The sequence below is a fragment of the Mangifera indica genome, chromosome 5, assembly GCF_011075055.1.
Source record: "Mangifera indica cultivar Alphonso chromosome 5, CATAS_Mindica_2.1, whole genome shotgun sequence".
Classification (NCBI taxonomy): Eukaryota; Viridiplantae; Streptophyta; class Magnoliopsida; order Sapindales; family Anacardiaceae; genus Mangifera; species Mangifera indica.
The window spans coordinates 13,406,961-13,425,557 of record NC_058141.1 but is presented as its reverse complement, the minus strand read 5'-3'; the positions used below and the strand labels follow the sequence as shown (position 1 = coordinate 13,425,557).

Genomic DNA, 18,597 nt, shown 5'->3' with positions numbered 1-18,597 from the left:
TGCTTTCTTATTTGAATCTTCTCCATAAAGGTTGTTACCAGTCAACTTCAACCTTTACAGCCTGTTCAAAGCTATGCAAATACATAGGCGCCAGTTTCAACTAGAGTTTGTAAAACTTGAAGCATGATACATAAGATTCCACTTGAACAGCAAACAAACATATGCAAATTTCTTTTAAGAAATCAGGAAAATGGAGCTTTCGGCATAACATATGAAAATGAAGTTTCTTTCATGGAATTGTGATGTTAAAGAACATAGTTTGAACACAAAATTGTTAAGGCTGTAAAAGCCCAACGTCACTCAGCTATGGATTCCACTCCCTTTATCAGACCCACCGATTAATCCTTCTCTTCTTAGCTTGTCTTCTTTGGCTTTTCGACAAAAAATGACCCAAGAGTTCACCTCCAAAGCTATACAAACACCAATCAATGAAGATAAACACAAACAATAAGCCAACTTCGAATAAGACCTGCCTTGTCCCATCACTTCAAATCCCTGGAAAACATTCACAACTCCTAGCACAACACAAGCATACCCCACAAAATGGTGATAAGATTTCCAATACTTCCTAAACTTGTGTGTAGTCTTGGGCCTAAACAGAAGTGCAAGTGTCTGTAAAGCGCCCAAACAAAATGCCGTAAACCCAAGTTTGCGATGCAGTCCATACGTCACTCCTGGTGACAATTCTCCTAGCCTAATTCCAATGGCAAACCCAACAGTCCCTAGAAAAAATGCACAAAGTTGGATCCCTGAATGAGCATAAAACCAAGAAGGCCCCAAGGCTTGTATGTGGCGCAAGTACCTTGCTGTGACTGCTCCAATCGGAAGCAAAACACCCCATGAAATGGCGTTTATGATCCCATGCACAGTTCTTAATGTTTTAACATTGCTGTGCTGAACAGCTGTGGAGCCAGACATTATATCAATGGTTGCAATAGATGAAAGATCGTTGGAAGTTGTAGGGTGGATAGTTGGAGAGTAGCCTTGAACATAGAGGCCACGGTTCCATACATGGTGTATTTTGGTTTTGTTAGGTGCAAGTTTGAGGGTAGCAAAAATTTGAACTGTGGCACCATTGTGAATAGTTGCCATTTTTCCACCATAAAGAGTGGCTGAAGAAGAGATAAGGTTGATGTCCAGAGGTCTAGAGAGAAGAGGGGACTTTTGTAGCTTCACAGTAGGGTCTAAAATGTAGGGAAGTAAAAGTAACTGGCCAGAGTTAGGGTCAGGAAAGGCTACCAGAGCACGGGTACCAGTCATTTCAGCTGAAGTAGGGTTTATGCCCCAACCTACCCAACCTGATGGTGAAATGAAGGTGCCAAAGAAACAAAGGTCTAATGTTGCATTATGGGCATGGAAGGTCCAGGCTATTGAGGCTTGCTGAGTAGGAAGTGTCATGCATTTTTGAAAGGTTTTTGTGGCAGTGGTGGTGGTGCAGTGTGCAGAGAAGGCAGTGTGTAGATGGGAGAATAAAACGAAGAAGAGGAAGAGGAGAAGCATGATGGTGGAAGAAGAAGAAGAAGAAGAAGAAGAAGAAGAAGAAGAAGAAGAGAGGAAGGGATGAACTAGACGGATGAATAAGGCTTTGTTAACATTTTATGTGTTTGATAACATAATATTTTTTTCTTAGTGGGAAATGGGGATGATGATGAGTCATCATGGTTATTGGACATTTGTAGAGAAATTTGTGTTTGTGCTTTGCTTTGAAGGTAAGACATGTATGTATGTTGGTTTGGTGTGAGATTAGATTTTAGATGAGGGAGACAAATTTCCAATATATGAGCATAATGATATAGTTGATGTATGGATGGAGAGTCACATTTTTCTTAATCACATCATTTTGTTTTTGTGTTTGTATTAGAAAAAGGAACAGAATTGTGGTGGCGTGGGCGTGGCTTTGAAGCCAAGTTGCCAAAGTGAATCACTTGATCATTGTGTGTGTTAGACTTATTTCTGAAGGTTCAAAGTAATGGATGATGCCCATTTCCACGCTTTCAAATGCAATTATTCATATTACGAAATCCATATATTAGAAGTTACCAAAATTTGTTAAGCTACTATTATTGGTTACATTATTAGTGTAATAAGTAATATTTGACTCTACAACATGAGTTCCCTTAGAAACAAACGGTGTCGTTTAACTTTCTAATTTGCTCAGTTGGCAGGTACTTGTCTTCTAGTTCATTGCGAAATATCAGAAGCAGAGCGGGTGTCAGTTTGGAAGGAGATACCTGTACCTTACATGATAGAACACTCACCAAAGTACCACCAGGGGATGCAAGACCCGGCTCTTCTTGAAGCCACGGCGTCCGAGCTGGCTCTCACCCTTGACCAAGAGTATCAAATGCACTTCTTCTGGACCAAAGACTCCACAGTTCTCTCGCTACGCAGTTACATCTGGATAACATTGCTTTTATTATTATTGATAATGACACAATTTCACCTTTCTTTGTTGTTTTTTAGTTTTGTTTCCTTGATCATGGAAATCCCTATGGGGAAGGTAAGATAAAGCTTATTTTTAATTTATTTCCCTCAGTTTGTTCAACTTATAAATTCAGGCGTGAGAAAAGGATTGAAAGACTATAAAGAGTTCAAATTTATATGTGTTTCGAAATCGCTAGCTTGCATTCATGAGTTTATATTTTTTTTTCAATATCGTTTTCGAATTCATGAGTATATATTTTCCAATATTATTTTTGGGTATTAAAGAGTTAAAAAAAAATCAATATTTACAATTTGCACCTGCTATATCTTCCGCTAGAGGTTTAAGAAATTAATTGCTTGTTTGAGTTTTGATTCATTCAAAGTTATGATCATGAAAGAGCCTATATTTGCATAGAAAACACTGGACTGCTTTAAACTTTCTTTATTAATGTTTTTATGCTGTGTTTGCCATGCTTGAGATAGTAATTGTGTGCTCTTCTCTAGCCATGGCTGGTGATGTGAATATTTTACATGAATGAATTGGATAATCCTCAGTTGGTGGAAGTGGAGATAATGATAGCTGAACCGAAAAGTTACTTCTTTCTTTTTGAATCTTTTATAAAGTGAACAGTTAATTTAAAAAATTTATGTTTAACATTGCTGTTGAAAATCTTTTTTTTTTTTTTTGTTTTTGGTTGAAAAGCCATGTGAACATGGAAGATATAACGGATTCTACATGAGTTGATGGATGGTGGCGTTTTTCTTAAGTGCGTTGAGCTAATGCATCCATGGTCAATGCAATTCAATATACTCATTATTGAGCTCCAAAGAATATATTGTGATTCTGATTGACCCTTTGTTGAGTGACTATTCCTTTAATGAATAGCTATGGAGATCACATGTACTATCCCTGATATTCTGTTTCAATATTTTTTCATTTCATTTTGTTCTTGCTAGATTAGCCATGGTAAAGGACTTTCAAAGGAATCTGTCTTCATGATGATGGCCTTTGCAGTTGAGAATTTTAGTAACCATGTCTCTCTGTCTCTCTGTCTCTCTCGCTTTCTCTTTCTATTTGTATATTAAGCTCTGATGGGCTAAAATCTTTTGATGGTTGGTGTAGGGCTTTGAGACATCTATGGTGAAATCTTCAAAGAGTTGAGCTTAGCCATTAAAATATATTATTAACATCATCAAAAGTAAAAGGATGTTATGAGCACATTTGAATAATGGACATTCTGTTACTTCTTAATTACATTCTGTAAACCAAAAGTTGATTTTCATAGGATTTCTTATAGATTATGTTCATTAAGTCTTCTGAAATCTGACTGTACATTGTATTTCTTTAATCTGATGATTTTATCTAATAATTTAGTGTCAATCAATTTTATTTCGCTGTACAAGCCCCAGCAAAGGGGAGACTGAGAATGAAAACATTACAGGCTGGGATAACTATTGAATAATTGCTATAAGCCTGTTAAATGCTCAAAGCTATAAGATATTCTAATTTGGATGACTAGATCTTTACTTCTTTTTTTACCTTTTTTATTTTTTATTTATCCTAACTTTCGAGGAAAACCTTGTATATGCATTGATATGGATGATCTGCTAGGGTAATTTTTTCGGTATAATGTGCCTTATATCTCCTGATTATCAAAGGAAAATATTTTCATATTGAATCCTTTATCTCAGTGCTGTGTAGCTCATCTTTCTGTTGCTTATTTATTTAAATTTCTAGTTAATATTACTTCTCAGGAACATTTCTGACAGGTGACATTTGAGTGCCAGTGACCAAGCCAATGCTGGAGGAGCTTCTGCAATTGATTGGTTACGTGATTCAACAAATGACCCCTGTAGGACCTAATGGATTTATTTTAGGTGTAAACAGATATCCTCCAAAGAGCTCTGCATTTCTGATGATAAGCCGAGGATGTTTAGACATGGATGTCTATAGGATCTGGAAATACTTTGTGATACAAGTTATGACTAGATGCTTTGAAATCTGCTGGGTGTACTGAAGACCATATGAAGCTTTTTACCATGAAAAATATAATTATAATAATAAAGATAGCAATAACTTATTCGTGAATGTAAGGACTTCTTGGACATGCATATCTTGAGCAGTAAGCCACACGTGATTAACCTGTAACATTTCTTCCCTCCATTTTTAGCTTCTATGACAGAAAATCCAGTGTCGCCATTGATTGAACATTTGCACCTGTAGTTGAATGCATAGAAGGGTTACCACTTGAAACTGGACCTGCTTGCCATACATGATTAAAAGTGGTTCCATTAGCTAATGGGCCTATAACAGCTAAGATAGTGATCTCATTGTCAGCATATGTTGCAGAAATATTGGAAACAGGAAAGCTGAGAGTTCCAGGTTGCATTGAAGGATTGTAGCTGTTTATTGGTGTTGGGTACACAGCCATACTCCCATTGGAATGTCTAAAAGCAACTATAGCCTGTGATCCAACCATGCCGGACCCAGTTGGGTTGATTGCCCATGCAACCCATCCTGTTGGAGATTGGCTGGCTCTGTATGCAATATGAGCTCTCTTGATGGATGGAGTGTAGTTCCAGTGGAGGTAGGCCTGCAGCACTGGAAGGTCACTGCAAGAGGTGAAGACTTGGTTACTAGGAAAGGTATTATTTTTGCAGGTTTGAGCTGAAGAAATGATGAATAAAGATTGAACAATGCAAATTGCGAAGACGAAGCTAGGGGTTATTTCCATTTTAAACTGTCTATTTGAGGGCTTACTATCCTTGTAATTTGAGAAATTTCAGTAAACAGGCAGTTGAGTGGTTTTGAAAAAAGCAGAAATATTTAGGGGGAGAAAGGGTGCTGAAAGGTTTAGAATTCCATATTGAGAACCAAAATCTTTTGGTGATGTTGTGGTTCCACAAACAGAACAATGTGCTTTTGTTTGATTGTATGAAAGTGTCCGCATATCTTTGAGGTACATAGTTTTTTATACACAAGTGATGATTCAAACTTTGAATAAGTCAATAGTTGTTGACTGCTTAATATGACTGTTTCTTTAGAATTCTGCAATCATGTATTTATCTAAAGAATTCAAGCTACATTAGTCATGAAATATTTCTCCTTTGGTTTCCTTGTTTCAGCTTCTCTCCTACCATTTGAAGTTTCAATTCCAACCTAGAACACTTCTAATTTTGTACAGCAAACTCACCAATTTAATGCATCCCAAAGAAAAGAAAACTTGAACATTACTTCAAAAAAATAAAGGGAAAGTTTTTATTTTACTTGTCTTCATTGAAGAAGAAATTGTATAGATACTTGAGAATACGAAGGCTGTGGCTCAACTATTCCAGACTATTAAAAATGAAGAAATTACTTTTTCAAGAAACAACAAGAGTTAAACCCAAGCACCGAAGAAAAAGAAATCTTCTAGATTAGCAAAGAATTTCCTTGTTCTTCTCAGACTGGTAGTTTTTCTTCTGTTGAAATCTAGTTCAATAGATTTAACGCGTCTTAGCTCACCCAAAACAAATTTGGGATTAAAGGCGTCAGACCTGTGAAAGGTCTTGGTAATGTGAGAATATAGACATGTAGATGGCATGGCATATTTTCAAGGGTTGTGTGTTTCGAATAGTCTTCCATATGGAAAGAACAGGTCAAAAAATGTTTTCACTTTGAAGAAAATGAAAATGCAAGATTAGGTGGGTGTAACTGAATCTTTACATGTGATGTGACAGAAGAGTGATTGGTGAAGAATTTCCAGGGAACATTCTCCGTTGTTGAAAAGTTTTACTGCAGTAGACTTTGGTAAAAACGTGTGAGTTGCACATTTGGACTCAACCCAAGGAAGCACACCCATATGGATTTTCTTGCTTTCTCCAAGAGTCCAAGTACAATGAAAATCGTACATAAATAAATAATACAGACAACACAATCACACCCCAACCCAAACTAGATCTCTCTCCTTCAAATTTAAGAATGGATAAAGTTGTAGCTTCTGCTTTGTTCTCTTTTGTTTTAGCTTGTCTTTTTGTTTCACCATCCTATGCTCAGACTTGTAACACGCATAGTTTTACAAACAACCAACGCTATTCCACATGCATTGATCTACCTGTGTTGAGTTCTTTTCTCCACTGGACTTTTGATTCTTCAACTAACACTGTTGATCTTGCATTCCGTCGCACTGGAACCACTTCATCCCAATGGGTGGCTTGGGCTCTCAATCCTTCTGGAGCACAGATGGCCGGCTCACAATGCCTTGTTGCATTGCAAACTTCCACTGGCCTTCGTGCTTACACTGCACCCATTGGTGCCAACGAAGGCTTGCCGTCATTGCAAGAGGCTAGTTTGAGCTTTGGAGTATCCAACCTTACAGCTACATTTGAGGGAGACGAGATGATTATTTTTGCCAAACTGCAACTTACTAGTGATTTGTTATCAAATAATCAACTTTGGCAAGTGGGCCCAATGACTGGCAATAGTCCTGTTTCTCATGTTACTAGTGGAGATAACATGAGATCAACCGCTACTGTTGATTTTACAACTGGACAGACAGTATCTACCGGTGTAAATTTCGATGCCAGGCAAAGGAAGAGGAATGTGAGTGACTTTTCAAACAATTACACAATACTTGATTGGATTTCAAATTAGGTTGATACAATTGATTTGTTTTTCAGGTTCACGGAGTACTAAATGCTGTGAGTTGGGGGACTATGATGGCAAGGTAACTTAAGGTGTTCAAGTCTGCAAATCCAGCATGGTTTTACCTTCATATTGCCTGCCAGGTTTCGGCTTATATCATCGGTGTTGCTGGGTGGGCAACTGGTATCAAGCTTGGCAATGAAAATAGTATCAATGACAATCAAATACACAGAAATGTTGGTATAGCCCTTTTTGCCCTTGCAACACTTCAGGTAATCATTCTATCTGATTATTTACGCCTTGAATTTGGTTAAAGCTATGTTTATGCTTATACCCAGTTGGTTGTTTGATATGCAGATGTTTGCATTGCTTTTGAGGCCAAAGCCTGATCACAAATACAGATTTTACTGGAACGTCTACCACCATTCCGTTAGGTGTGCCGTGATTGGTATGAGCATCTATAATGTTTTGAGTGGCTTAAGCATTCTGGACCCCGAGAGGGAATGGTGGACCCTCTATTTTGTCATTCTTGTGATTTTGGGCGTCAGTGCATCTTTTCTAGAAGCCATAACTTGGTACATAGTGATACAGAGGAAAAGGAAGAGCAATCAGAAGAACAAACAGAATGAACGGGTAGCGAATGGAGCTAATGGTTATTGTTTGAGGACTGAGCAGGAAGTGTAGTTTATAATGTATAGTAGAATGATTTATGATTGTTAATTTTTTTAAATTTATTACACCAGTATTGAGGATGTTGTAAAAGATTTATATAGACCAAAAGCTTACCATTCTTTTGCAACGTTAAGAGTTTCACATTTGTCACTGTGAGGAGAGTGCTGTAATACATTGATCATCCATTGTGATACATGGATTTACACTGTTTTTCTTTTTCAATCTTTCTTTTATTCGAGTAAAAGGTAAGGGAAGTTGAATGTGCATGGCAACAAATTGTTAGAAACTCAACACAACACATGTTGATCTAGTGCCTAAAAATTCATCCCCAGCCGAAGAAGATACACTTGCTTTGGCTTGTGATGGAGGAAACCAATAAAGCTCATATTGTATTAGGTAAAAAATGAAAGAAACAGAGCGGCTGGCGGGTTGTTGGAGGAATTTTTAAAGTATAGTTATGTTATGGATGAAATTAGGTTTTAATAATATATGTAAAATGATTCCTGAAGTTAATTAGTATCACAAATACAGACCATACTGGAACATCTACCATCACCGTGTTGGGTACACAGCGATTATTTTGAGCATTTATAACATCTTTGAGGATCTTGTCATCTTGGATCCAGCCAAGAAGTGGAAGAGGGATAGTTTTGGGTGCAGTTGCTGTCACATTGGAAGCCATGACTTGGGTAATAATTATAAGGAGGAAACAAAAGAGTTCATATAAAAACCATCTTGCCATGAAAGAAAAAAATGGAGTGAATGGCAATTGATTAAAGTAACAAAGGCTATGCTTGTCAATCCAAAATTAATAACAATGATAATGAAAAATAATAATAATAAACATGATATAGGCACAATTTTATGCTTTCCTAAAATTGAGTGATGCTAAAGATTCAAGTATCTGTATACAAATTACGAAACAAAATCATTGTGGAGTTTTTGAGTCTCATTATTATTCATCCGAGTCTGTGTGTGAAGGGAGGTCACCTGATTCCAAACCAGCAATCTCACTCATAACTAGAGATTTGTCTGCTTCAAATTCTTCATTCTCTGTCATCACAAAACAACATTACTTTAGTTTCAAAGGATACTGTTTTAGGTACTAAACAAATTTAATCTTACCTTTATCGGTCTTGAAGTCCTCAAAGAATCGAAGAAACTTGCTCCTGTTTGAGATGAGGATGCTGATGATCTCTTGAGGTTTGTTTTGATTTGCAACAAATAACTGCAAATATAAAAGAACGGACACGTTAAAATTTGAACAAAGAAGTACAACCCCAAGCCCCTGTTTCACAATTTACATTTACCTTGAACACATGAAAGCTTTCGAATTGTATATTTTTGTTTGAATCCTGCACAAAGAGAGAGAGAGAGAGAGAATATCCTAAGAAGATGAGCATATGCTTTAACATCAAAGATAAATTGATAGTTAGATGAAGAGAGAGAGAGAGAGAGAATACCCTTAGAAGATTCATAATGATCCTCATGTTTTGTAATGAGCTAACATAACGAACCATCACAGCGGCGTTTGAGCGATCTAATAACATGTCTCCCAGCAGCTGACATTTGGTAAATTGTAAGTGAAATGATACTAAAAGAGCTTATTTAGATATTTCTTCATGAGCCGACAATACCTTGACAGCATGCCGTCTGGTGATGTAACTAGGAGATTCCAACAATTGTGAATTGTATTTTTCAAAAAACTGGAGCAACATTTCGGAAACATTCCCATTAACCATTTTTCTTCGTATTCAGTTACCACCATCGATGTAAGTAAATGACCGAAACAAATAGATACAAATGTTGAATCCAATACTTACCCAATCGTAGTTCTCAGAAAGAAACTCAGCTACAGTGGATTTATGCCTCGTCAAAAGCTCCTGGGTAAATGTTTATAAATGATCAGAATTTGTTATGATACTTGCAACTTAAAGAAAGGATAGAAACTTAATCTAAGCATAATTTAATAGTTTCTCAATAGCGATTAAAACCAATGAAGGCGATGATCTGAATAATCAACTTAGTGAAAGAATGTTATATACAAAATGATTTCAGTCAGTCCCACTAACTTTGAATGTTGCTTGAGCATCTGAAGCTATATTGAAATCTGGAATTTGTAGGTAACTGAAGAACTTCTTCACATGCGATTCCAGCACATACCTGACAAATCATGCTAAGTTATTAATAGCAAATTTCACCAATTCAAAGTTATAGACGATCAGAGAATTGCAGTAAAATTTTCAGGTTAGATGGCAGAGCCAAGCTCCACAAATTAATATCTATCAAGCCTTCATTTCATCTTCGGTAGCTCAACAACAGAGCATAAACATGAATATGAAAAGAGTTGGAACAATAAGCTTTTGAAATGAAGAGGACAGAGGCTTTAGGAAACAGAAAAGAAAAAAGTTCCCTGTCATTAATCCTTTAAATATGTGGGTTGAGCAAGATCTTTCAAGGACGAAATAAGAAAACCAAAGAAGCCATTTCACCCCTATTATACAGATTCTTGCGAGGAAGCCCTCCGTTACACTAGCCTTGAGCTAATGGTAGACATAAGGAAGCATTAGTGATATTAAAATCATAATTGCTGTATAAACCTTTAAATAGCATCCCCAATCCTGTAAAATTTAGAATTCCAATATTGGATTGTGTCCAAATTTTGATTGGTGTAAGATTCATTTGTGGAAGAAATTTCATTAACAGTTCTCAACCATTTGCTTACCTAGCCACACTTTGATGACGAATACAGTCCCTTGCAATTGCACCATAAGTCAGAGCTACATCAACGTCGTCATAACTGACAAAGCCAACTATGCCTCAGCCATATGAAAATTTTGAGCAACATGAAAATAACATTATTCTTTCACCATTTTAAAAGAAGAAGCTTACCCCACAATCAAAATATCCATAATATCTAAGTTGCTTTCCAAATAATTGCAGGCAATATACTTTGAATTGACTTTTTGCCTCTGCAAATTTGCCACCACATGAGTGGCATCAATTCGAGCCTGCAAACAAAATTGCTTACTGAAATTGGCATATCAAACTACTAAATAAATGCATTATACATTAAAGAAATAGCAAAAAAAAATTATCATAATTTGGGGATTATAATTAGAGTTGGTTTAATTCTTACCCCCATGCCTAACTTTGGAAGACAAACAATTAGAAGACGGAATGTGTCCACTGCGAAGAATTCTCTGGTCAAATGTTCACAAGCATCGGTACTTGGCTCTGATTGCTCATTGCCGTAAAGAACTATCCTAATCTCCAAGATTAATTTACAAAGCTCAGACATCTACAATAAAAGAAACTGATGGTAAATTCTCAATTCAGTTTGTTTATAGAACGTATATAAAATTACATATGTAGATTATTTATACAGATCAAGTGATTGCAAATAAGCAATTATACATTGTGTTTTAGAAAAGAGGGAGCTTTGTTTTTGTCATCAATGGGATAAACACTTTCAGATTACAAATTAAGATGCTATAGAGAAAATTTAACAAAATGAGTTTCTCATTCATTCTTTCATCAAACACCAACATTAATTGGAAAAACAATCTTCATTATCTTCTATTGAAAATTTTATTTAAAAAATATCTTAAAAAAATTAGATTCGGAGCCCTTTGGAGTTTTGTTTGCAATCCGGAACCATTAATACAGACATAAGATTAGATTCCGATACAATTAGGAAAAAAATTACATAAGAATTAAGAAAATATAACTAATTTTGTGAAAATGCTTTCATTTATATTGAAAACCAAGCAAATTTTTCATCATCTGATCAGAATTATAATTAAAAAAATTATAAAGAGATTAATTAACCTTTTCTTGGCGCTTACGCTCACTCGTTTCCGAATTTTTGAGAGCATAATTGAGAAGCTCGCGAGTCTGTTTCACCAGCTCTTCCGGTGTCTTTGGCTTCGACTTGAATAGCCCTAATTTCATCTTCTTCTTTAAGAATCTAAACTTTTATCTATATAAACATATATAAAATTCTATATCTATAAACCTATATATTGTTTTTATTTTCTGCTCTTCATCTGATCTCATCTCATCTCTTCTTTCTTTCTTTCTTTTTTCCCTTCTAATTCAAGCTTTAAAAGATAGAAGAGAGGATGAAGATGAGAAAAAAATTACAGTTCCATGCACAACCATGAAACGACGTTCAAAAAAAGAAAAAGCAGGGTCCGTGCAACGTATTTATTTCGCGTAGTAAGCACGCGCTCATGCAAGATTTTCTGTTTTGGGCCGTCATTGTTGGGTTGATGGGGCGATATTCAGTTATGTTAGCCCGAGTTACTGAGCCAATCGCGCTTGATATGTCGTGTAAATCACTGTGGTTCTGATTCGAACACGCTGACTTAATCAAGAAATGTAGGGCGTGACCCCATAATATGAGCGTGGCAAGATTGAAATAGATTTGTTGATGACAGTTGGACGACTATTTTTATAATAGTTAAGGTGATGAGAATTAATCAATTAATTAAACTTGATTTTAGGAAGGTTAAATTTGGGATTAGAAAATAGAGAGGAGGCTTAGTTATTGGCTTGGGCCGTGCGGGTGAGCCCATAACACAATGCAAAACCTCAACCGCACTAAACAAACCCAGGACAGTGTCCTATTCATTCGATTGGAGGGTATAAATTCAAATTAAATCAAATTTAAATTTGTTTAAGTTTAAATTCAAATTTATTTAAGTTAAGTTAAGTTTACACCCAAGTTCATTGAACTCATCTCAAGATTATTTGAATTGAATTCATTTGAAAGAAGTCAAATTTTGAGTTTGATTTAATAATTGAACAAAAAATAATTAAAATGATACTATTTTAATACGAATTAGACAAAACAATATTATTTTAATCAATTCGTATAAAATTTTTTATATTTACAAGTTTGATAAATTGAACACCCTGAAAACTTATGTTTAAAAATATTTAATTTTTATATTTGAACTCAAACTTAAATTTACTTTAGTCAAACTCATTTTTGAGTTCGAACGATATCAATTTCTTGTCATGATGTTCATTCTTTACAACATGGCAATAACTTGCCTCTAACAAGTTGTTTGAATAGTAATAAAAATGTTTTATATATAAAAAATTATAAATTTAAATTTTTTTTAATAATATTGTAAACTTAATTCTTAATTTACGAAATTATAAAATTAATCATTAAATTCCAAAGTTTCCCGATTCAGTGAAGTCCTCGTTAGAAAAAAAAAACTACGGGCTTCTTCCATCTTTTCGTCTCCAAACATACTTTACCATCCTCACTCATTCTTCATTTGCTGTGAAACGATTCGTTTCCATCCCAACCAAACTTGGGCAGAGACATGGGTGGGTGTCTGCCACTACCGCTTCTGCAGTGGACGCTCCCGCGCTCACTAAAAACGACAACGTTGAGCTCACCCAGAGCCAATATGAGTCTAAAAAAATCGTCTGTCCCACTGATGAGTCTCCTGAGCTCCTCGTACGGCACATAATTCACCTTTATTTTATTCATTTTTAATTTAAAACTATTTACCCACTAATTAAATGCTGGACCTGGGCCCTGAAGCTTAAATTAAGATCCAATATTAAGCAAACATGTTTATAACTTTCACATACAATTGTTTTTTCATAATCGTTAATTTTTTTTAATTATATTTACACAATTATTTTTTAAATTAGAAAAATTATAAGACATTTACTACTGAAAATTTTTAAAATTTCTTTCAATTTTCCTTAAAATTGAAGTGGAGTGGGATTTTCCTTAGTTAGAACTTAGAACCCAGTGAAATTGAGAAAACTGAATTTGATCCTGTAATACAAAATTTAATCTAATCTTATTCAAATAAATTATTATACAAATTAAAGGCGGATTAGTTTATAATATAATTAATGTTTAGTGGTTGTCTTATTCAGGGTGTAATTGAAAGTGGGAAATAAAGGTTAGAGAAAATGGTGATTAATGGCGTTGATCAAGTAAAAGATAAGATTACTACCAGTAGCACCTTGCATGCTATTGATGGGTAGAGTTTGCTTTCAAACATAATTTTGAGCATAAATCATCAATATGATTTGCTTTTTCTAATACTTGCCACAATCTATCTATCAATCCATCAACCCAAAGATTATACAACAACTTCTTGTTTAAAGTACATAATCACATATCCCATTTTCTGAATATACGAAAAGCTATTAAAACTATATACATAAATAAGAATGTATCATCATATGATTAAGTATTGTTTTATTTTTAATTTTCAATTGTCTGATCATATAGTGTTGTTTGTGCATGAAATTATGCGCATAACATTACTCATAAAAAGCAAGAAGAGCTAAGTACAAATTGAACATGTAATTTTTTCTTTTTTTTCTAAACAAAGAGATTATGATGATAATTAGCATTAAATAATTGAGATTACATGTACTACTTCTGGCTTTTACCAAACAGTAGAGCAAAATGGTATTGCATGGTTGACAATAATTATGGGGTTCCACTAAATATGGACATTAACAGACCCACATCATTGCAAATTTCTCATTTCAGCATTCAATTACATCCTCTTATTAATTAGTATAAATGAATAAACTTTGATCTATGTAGATATGAACTACTTTATAAGGTTCAAATTTGATATGACATTTCTGCAGAATTTCTTCTCTTAATTACCCTCTATTTTTATAAATTTATATGGTGGGTGTGATTAATTGGAATCCATGATGGGATAGACTATGCTAGTGTCTGATAAAGTAAGGGCTTCATATGGAATTTATTCCATAACTTGGAAAAAATACATTTAATCAAGGCTAGGCTTGATGGGAGTATCCTGCTTTAATGACAGGACCTAAGGACACTTAAAAGTAATTTTAACTTGCTCTTTAAGATTTGCCCGATTGGTATTGGATACACATTATTCCCCCTGCATATTACATTTCTTCAAATCCCCAGAATTTTAATAAATTAGTTGAAATTTATGGCATATTTATTTCACTGTATAAATGAAACACATGAGCACTATCAATAATGGGAGACTACTTTAACAGCTCTGGTAAGCTTTATTAAACTAAAAGGAACAAACCACAATTCAACACTGGTTTAATTTTGTTTTCTTTCAAGACAACACCACCCACTTTATTCTTATCAAGTACATTTTATAATGCCCTTCCTGTAGTATGTACATTTATATTTCTGAAAATCATTAAAAACTCCATTGATTATATATATTTATATATTAATTTACTTCCTGGAATTGGAATTTATCTTGTAATCAACATGGGATACTCAACTGTAACTGCAGAAATGAAGAAAGAAACCAAGTAATTAAACCCAGAAAAAAAAGAGACTTTATTGATTCACAGCTCGCAAAACTCCATTGATATATGGATACCTGTTTATCTCCACCAAAAGAGAGTGAAAAAAAGAAAAAGAGATTTACATGGTTGACAATCTAAAAAGGAGAAAAAATAAAACCAGCCTAAGCCATAGCTGATAGCTCCATGCAAGTAAAGCTGCTGACAATTGATGGATGTATACATCGATTTGCTTGCCAATAGTAATAGAAATAGTGTTCTAATTAATTGCCTAAAACATGTATATAACTATAGCTAGGATCCATACGTGGTGATGTGAATTTACATCAAGATTGCATAGCGCATGCTGTCACTTACCATAAGGTGATTCATTTCAGAAATCTGAGCAAATTCACCAGAAACCCAGACGCCATCAGCACCATTAACATGAGGTTGAGAGAAACAAGAAACAATAGAAAGTGGAGCACGTACAAGAGCATAAATAAGCGAGAAAGCATTCCATCCACGATGTGAGGATCTTCTTCTTATGTTCATATCATGCACCAAGATTGGTAGCTCAGCTCCATTAATATTAAACATGTTTTCGTCAGCTACTCTTGGACTCTTCCTAATGTTTTGAAGGTTTCTCTTCATTACAACCAACATCCGCCACATTAAATTTTCTTTAAGGATGGAACCCTTAAGAAAAAAGATGATCTATCTGCCCGCAGTTCAGCCTCTCGGTGTATTGTGATTCTTGTGAAAGTTGTAAACGAAAGATGGAAGATGGAAGATGGAAGAGAGAAAGAAATTAATAATGGTGGCTAAGGACCACCTTAATTTATTTAATTCTAGTGAGATGGGTTTTTGATAATGGCAACTTGGAGGTGCTGTTGCTAGTGCTTTCGTTTATCACAAAGGTTATGGGTGGACTGACTTTTTAGGACCCCTTCACTAACGTTTTTTCTATAAATTGTGGGGTCTATCTCCGCCAATATGCCGACAAAGTTGCCTAATTATTTACAAACTTTGCCAGCTTTTCATTCTCATTTTCATATCACTATTCTCAAAATATCATTCTCTCTTTCTCTTTCATCTTTCTATTTACATATACAGCATACACAACGAAAAGACTTAATTTTCAGTTAAAGACAAAAAATTTATCATGACCGTTCATTAATTGATCAATGATGGATGCAGCTGCATGCATGCATTTTGAATTTAGACTCGATGAAAAACAAAAGAATCTTGTACCTGTTTTGTTTACCGTAATTAATTGTGATAGATGATGAAGATGTTGAGGCCCCCATGGTATCATTTCTACTCCAGCTCCACTTATACTGTGTCCAAGTTGTTGTCAACTAAGCAACTTGCGATTTACATCTATAAATAAATAAATATATACATCATCATCATCATCTCTATCATCAATTCTCTTGATTAGCTTTGTTGTTGTCATTGTCATTTGCCACCCATCTGGTTTTTACTTTTAAACACATAGTTTTATATATAAATTTATATGAATTATAGGAACATTAGTGTTAGTGCAGCAGAAGAAAGAGGAAGGATCGGCCTCATGATTAAAAATGAACACACAAGGTTAGTCAACGACCTCAATTCAAAGTCAATGATATTATTATTTATGTATTTATTTATTTTTTATAAGTATGATATTCTTATTTATGCATATCATGAAATGAAATAAAATAATAATTGATTTTAATTTAATAGTAAATTAATTACTTTGTCGTATTGGTATGCTAGGTTAGGTTTTGTAAGGTCGGTCAATGGTCAAATTTAACTTGAGTAGAAAATTTTATAAAATTATCTCAGACTATCCCTTTAATAAATTTTTAAGTTGGATTTGATTGTACCAAGAAGATATACCTTCCTGCATTGCATTAAAATCAGGTCAAGCATCTCTGGGTCTTTCAACAATTTAGTGGGACCAATTAAATCTCATATAATATACTTAATTGGTAGGAACTTATTCTAAACGATAAATTATCTATTGTTGTTCAGATTGCAGTTGTGCTGTCTTGTCTCTTGCCTTGCAGTTGTAAGATAGTAGGACAAGATACGCTTAAATTGTTTTGCCTTTCTCAAATCTGAGCCGGTTGTTTCCTTTGCCATGGTTTAACAGAATGAAAAAACCCAGGAAAAAATACTCACAAGCAAGAACAGAGAAATGAAAAATAAATAAATAAAACCTCAAGTCATACAATCGAAAAACATATATCTATATGACAAGATGGGTATTTCCGAATTTCATCATCTTAGTATGTATATAATATAACCGGTTGTTATGGTAAGATTCAACAATTCATTAGCCTGTATTAGCAAGTCATAGTTAGAGTGATTCAATAAAATATTTGGATTATGAAAATAAGGATTTAAATTATTTGACGATATTTTAAAATCAAACCAAAATTAAACGTGTTGCTTGAGTTTGTTGTGGTAGGATCATGTAAAAAGTTTGTGATGTTTAAGTGATTCCTTAACAAAAGATCAACTCTATAAATATAATCCTTCCACTAGGGATTACAAAGAGTTGTCGAAATCCATAAAGTTGCAGATTTCTATGGATTATCAGACTTATAAGGTGGTATTTGGATTTTCTTTTCATGCGATAACGAAAGAGTTCAAGGTGATAAGATTGTCTACCATAAGACTTGATCTCTAAGAATTAGAAATGTTGGTGGAATTTTCCCTCCAACGTCACAGGTTCAGGCTTTTGTTCATGAGGGTAATCGTACTCTCCTCAGTGCATAGAAACCAAAAAAGTCGAATTCAGTTATTAACTGACTCTGAGTAGAATCTGGGGTGGAAGGTTGGCATCAGGACTGCTCTGCGTTGGTGTGAATCGGGTTGGGTTAAAGCTGGGAAATTTTGGGGAAATCATTTGACTTGGTTGTTTTGGTGAGTTTGGGTTGGAGATGTTTGTTGCATTGGGTTTGGTGGAGTTTCTTTATGAACTGGAGTTGGGGTTATTTCTAAAATTGGGTTTGGTGGAGTTTCTTTATGACTTGGCATTACCCATTAAGAGATTGGGTCGAGTCCATCTCTTTAGAGCCCAATTTTTCATGCCTGTTTGCATTGGACCAACTTCATCATGCCTTCTAATTCTTTTGGCCAAAACAATTTTACACCTGCCATGAACTGTCCCATTAGCTAGGAAACAAATTTAAAAAATAATAGGAGAATTTGATTGGAATTTGTATTCTTAGGTTTCATTAACCAGTATGATGGCTCTAGGTTTTACTCTTGGCAGTACTCCCCGCAACAAAAGTCAAATCAAAATTCTCCTTCGTTCCTTTTATTCTCCCATCTAACGGTGATGCTCATATCGCTATCCATATTCAACCACCTGGCCTTACTCAAGGGCTACAGAAATCTCGCTTTATCACTTCTTTTCTTGCCTCCGTGATATTTGTCTTCTTTCCTTGCCTCCTTGATATTTGTCTTCTTTTCTTCCCTCTCTCATGCCAGCATGATTAAACATTTATGATTTAGAACTATATCAGTAGATTTCTCTGCTCGGAATGAAAGTGACACGCTATTGAAGAAATTTTGTGTTCCTTTGATGCCCAAGT

At 34.8% G+C, this 18,597-nt stretch overlaps 5 protein-coding genes and 1 pseudogene across 5 annotated transcripts; 2 read left to right on the top strand and 4 right to left on the bottom strand.

Moving 5' to 3' along the window:
• Positions 1 to 142: 142 nt before the first annotated feature.
• Positions 143 to 1,616, bottom strand: LOC123215884 (cytochrome b561 and DOMON domain-containing protein At2g04850). Its single transcript, XM_044636161.1, has one exon. The coding sequence runs from the start codon at positions 1,498 to 1,500 to the stop codon at positions 301 to 303; it is 1,200 nt and encodes a 399-aa protein (XP_044492096.1). The 5' UTR covers positions 1,501 to 1,616; the 3' UTR covers positions 143 to 300.
• Positions 1,617 to 2,115: 499 nt separating this feature from the next.
• On the top strand, positions 2,116 to 4,318 carry LOC123215886. Its single transcript, XM_044636163.1, has 3 exons — positions 2,116 to 2,500; positions 3,382 to 3,438; positions 4,195 to 4,318. The coding sequence occupies exons 1-3, from the start codon at positions 2,243 to 2,245 to the stop codon at positions 4,213 to 4,215; spliced, it is 336 nt and encodes a 111-aa protein (XP_044492098.1). The 5' UTR covers positions 2,116 to 2,242; the 3' UTR covers positions 4,216 to 4,318.
• Positions 4,319 to 4,474: 156 nt separating this feature from the next.
• On the bottom strand, positions 4,475 to 5,340 carry LOC123215885 (cytochrome b561 and DOMON domain-containing protein At5g47530-like). Its single transcript, XM_044636162.1, has one exon. It carries the CDS (start codon positions 5,157 to 5,159, stop codon positions 4,599 to 4,601), a length of 561 nt encoding a protein of 186 aa, XP_044492097.1. The 5' UTR covers positions 5,160 to 5,340; the 3' UTR covers positions 4,475 to 4,598.
• Positions 5,341 to 6,365: 1,025 nt separating this feature from the next.
• LOC123217703 lies at positions 6,366 to 7,838 on the top strand (annotated as a pseudogene).
• Positions 7,839 to 8,474: 636 nt separating this feature from the next.
• LOC123215995 (putative MO25-like protein At5g47540) lies at positions 8,475 to 11,897 on the bottom strand. Its single transcript, XM_044636332.1, has 11 exons — positions 11,552 to 11,897; positions 10,860 to 11,021; positions 10,613 to 10,731; positions 10,446 to 10,520; positions 9,793 to 9,883; positions 9,544 to 9,603; positions 9,358 to 9,426; positions 9,184 to 9,282; positions 9,031 to 9,075; positions 8,846 to 8,948; positions 8,475 to 8,773 (listed from the first exon to the last, which is right to left on the bottom strand). Exons 1-11 carry the CDS (start codon positions 11,672 to 11,674, stop codon positions 8,676 to 8,678), a joined length of 1,044 nt encoding a protein of 347 aa, XP_044492267.1. The 5' UTR covers positions 11,675 to 11,897; the 3' UTR covers positions 8,475 to 8,675.
• Positions 11,898 to 15,035: 3,138 nt separating this feature from the next.
• Positions 15,036 to 15,900, bottom strand: LOC123217342. Its single transcript, XM_044638324.1, has one exon. It carries the CDS (start codon positions 15,677 to 15,679, stop codon positions 15,347 to 15,349), a length of 333 nt encoding a protein of 110 aa, XP_044494259.1. The 5' UTR covers positions 15,680 to 15,900; the 3' UTR covers positions 15,036 to 15,346.
• Between the last annotated feature and the right edge of the window lie 2,697 nt (positions 15,901 to 18,597).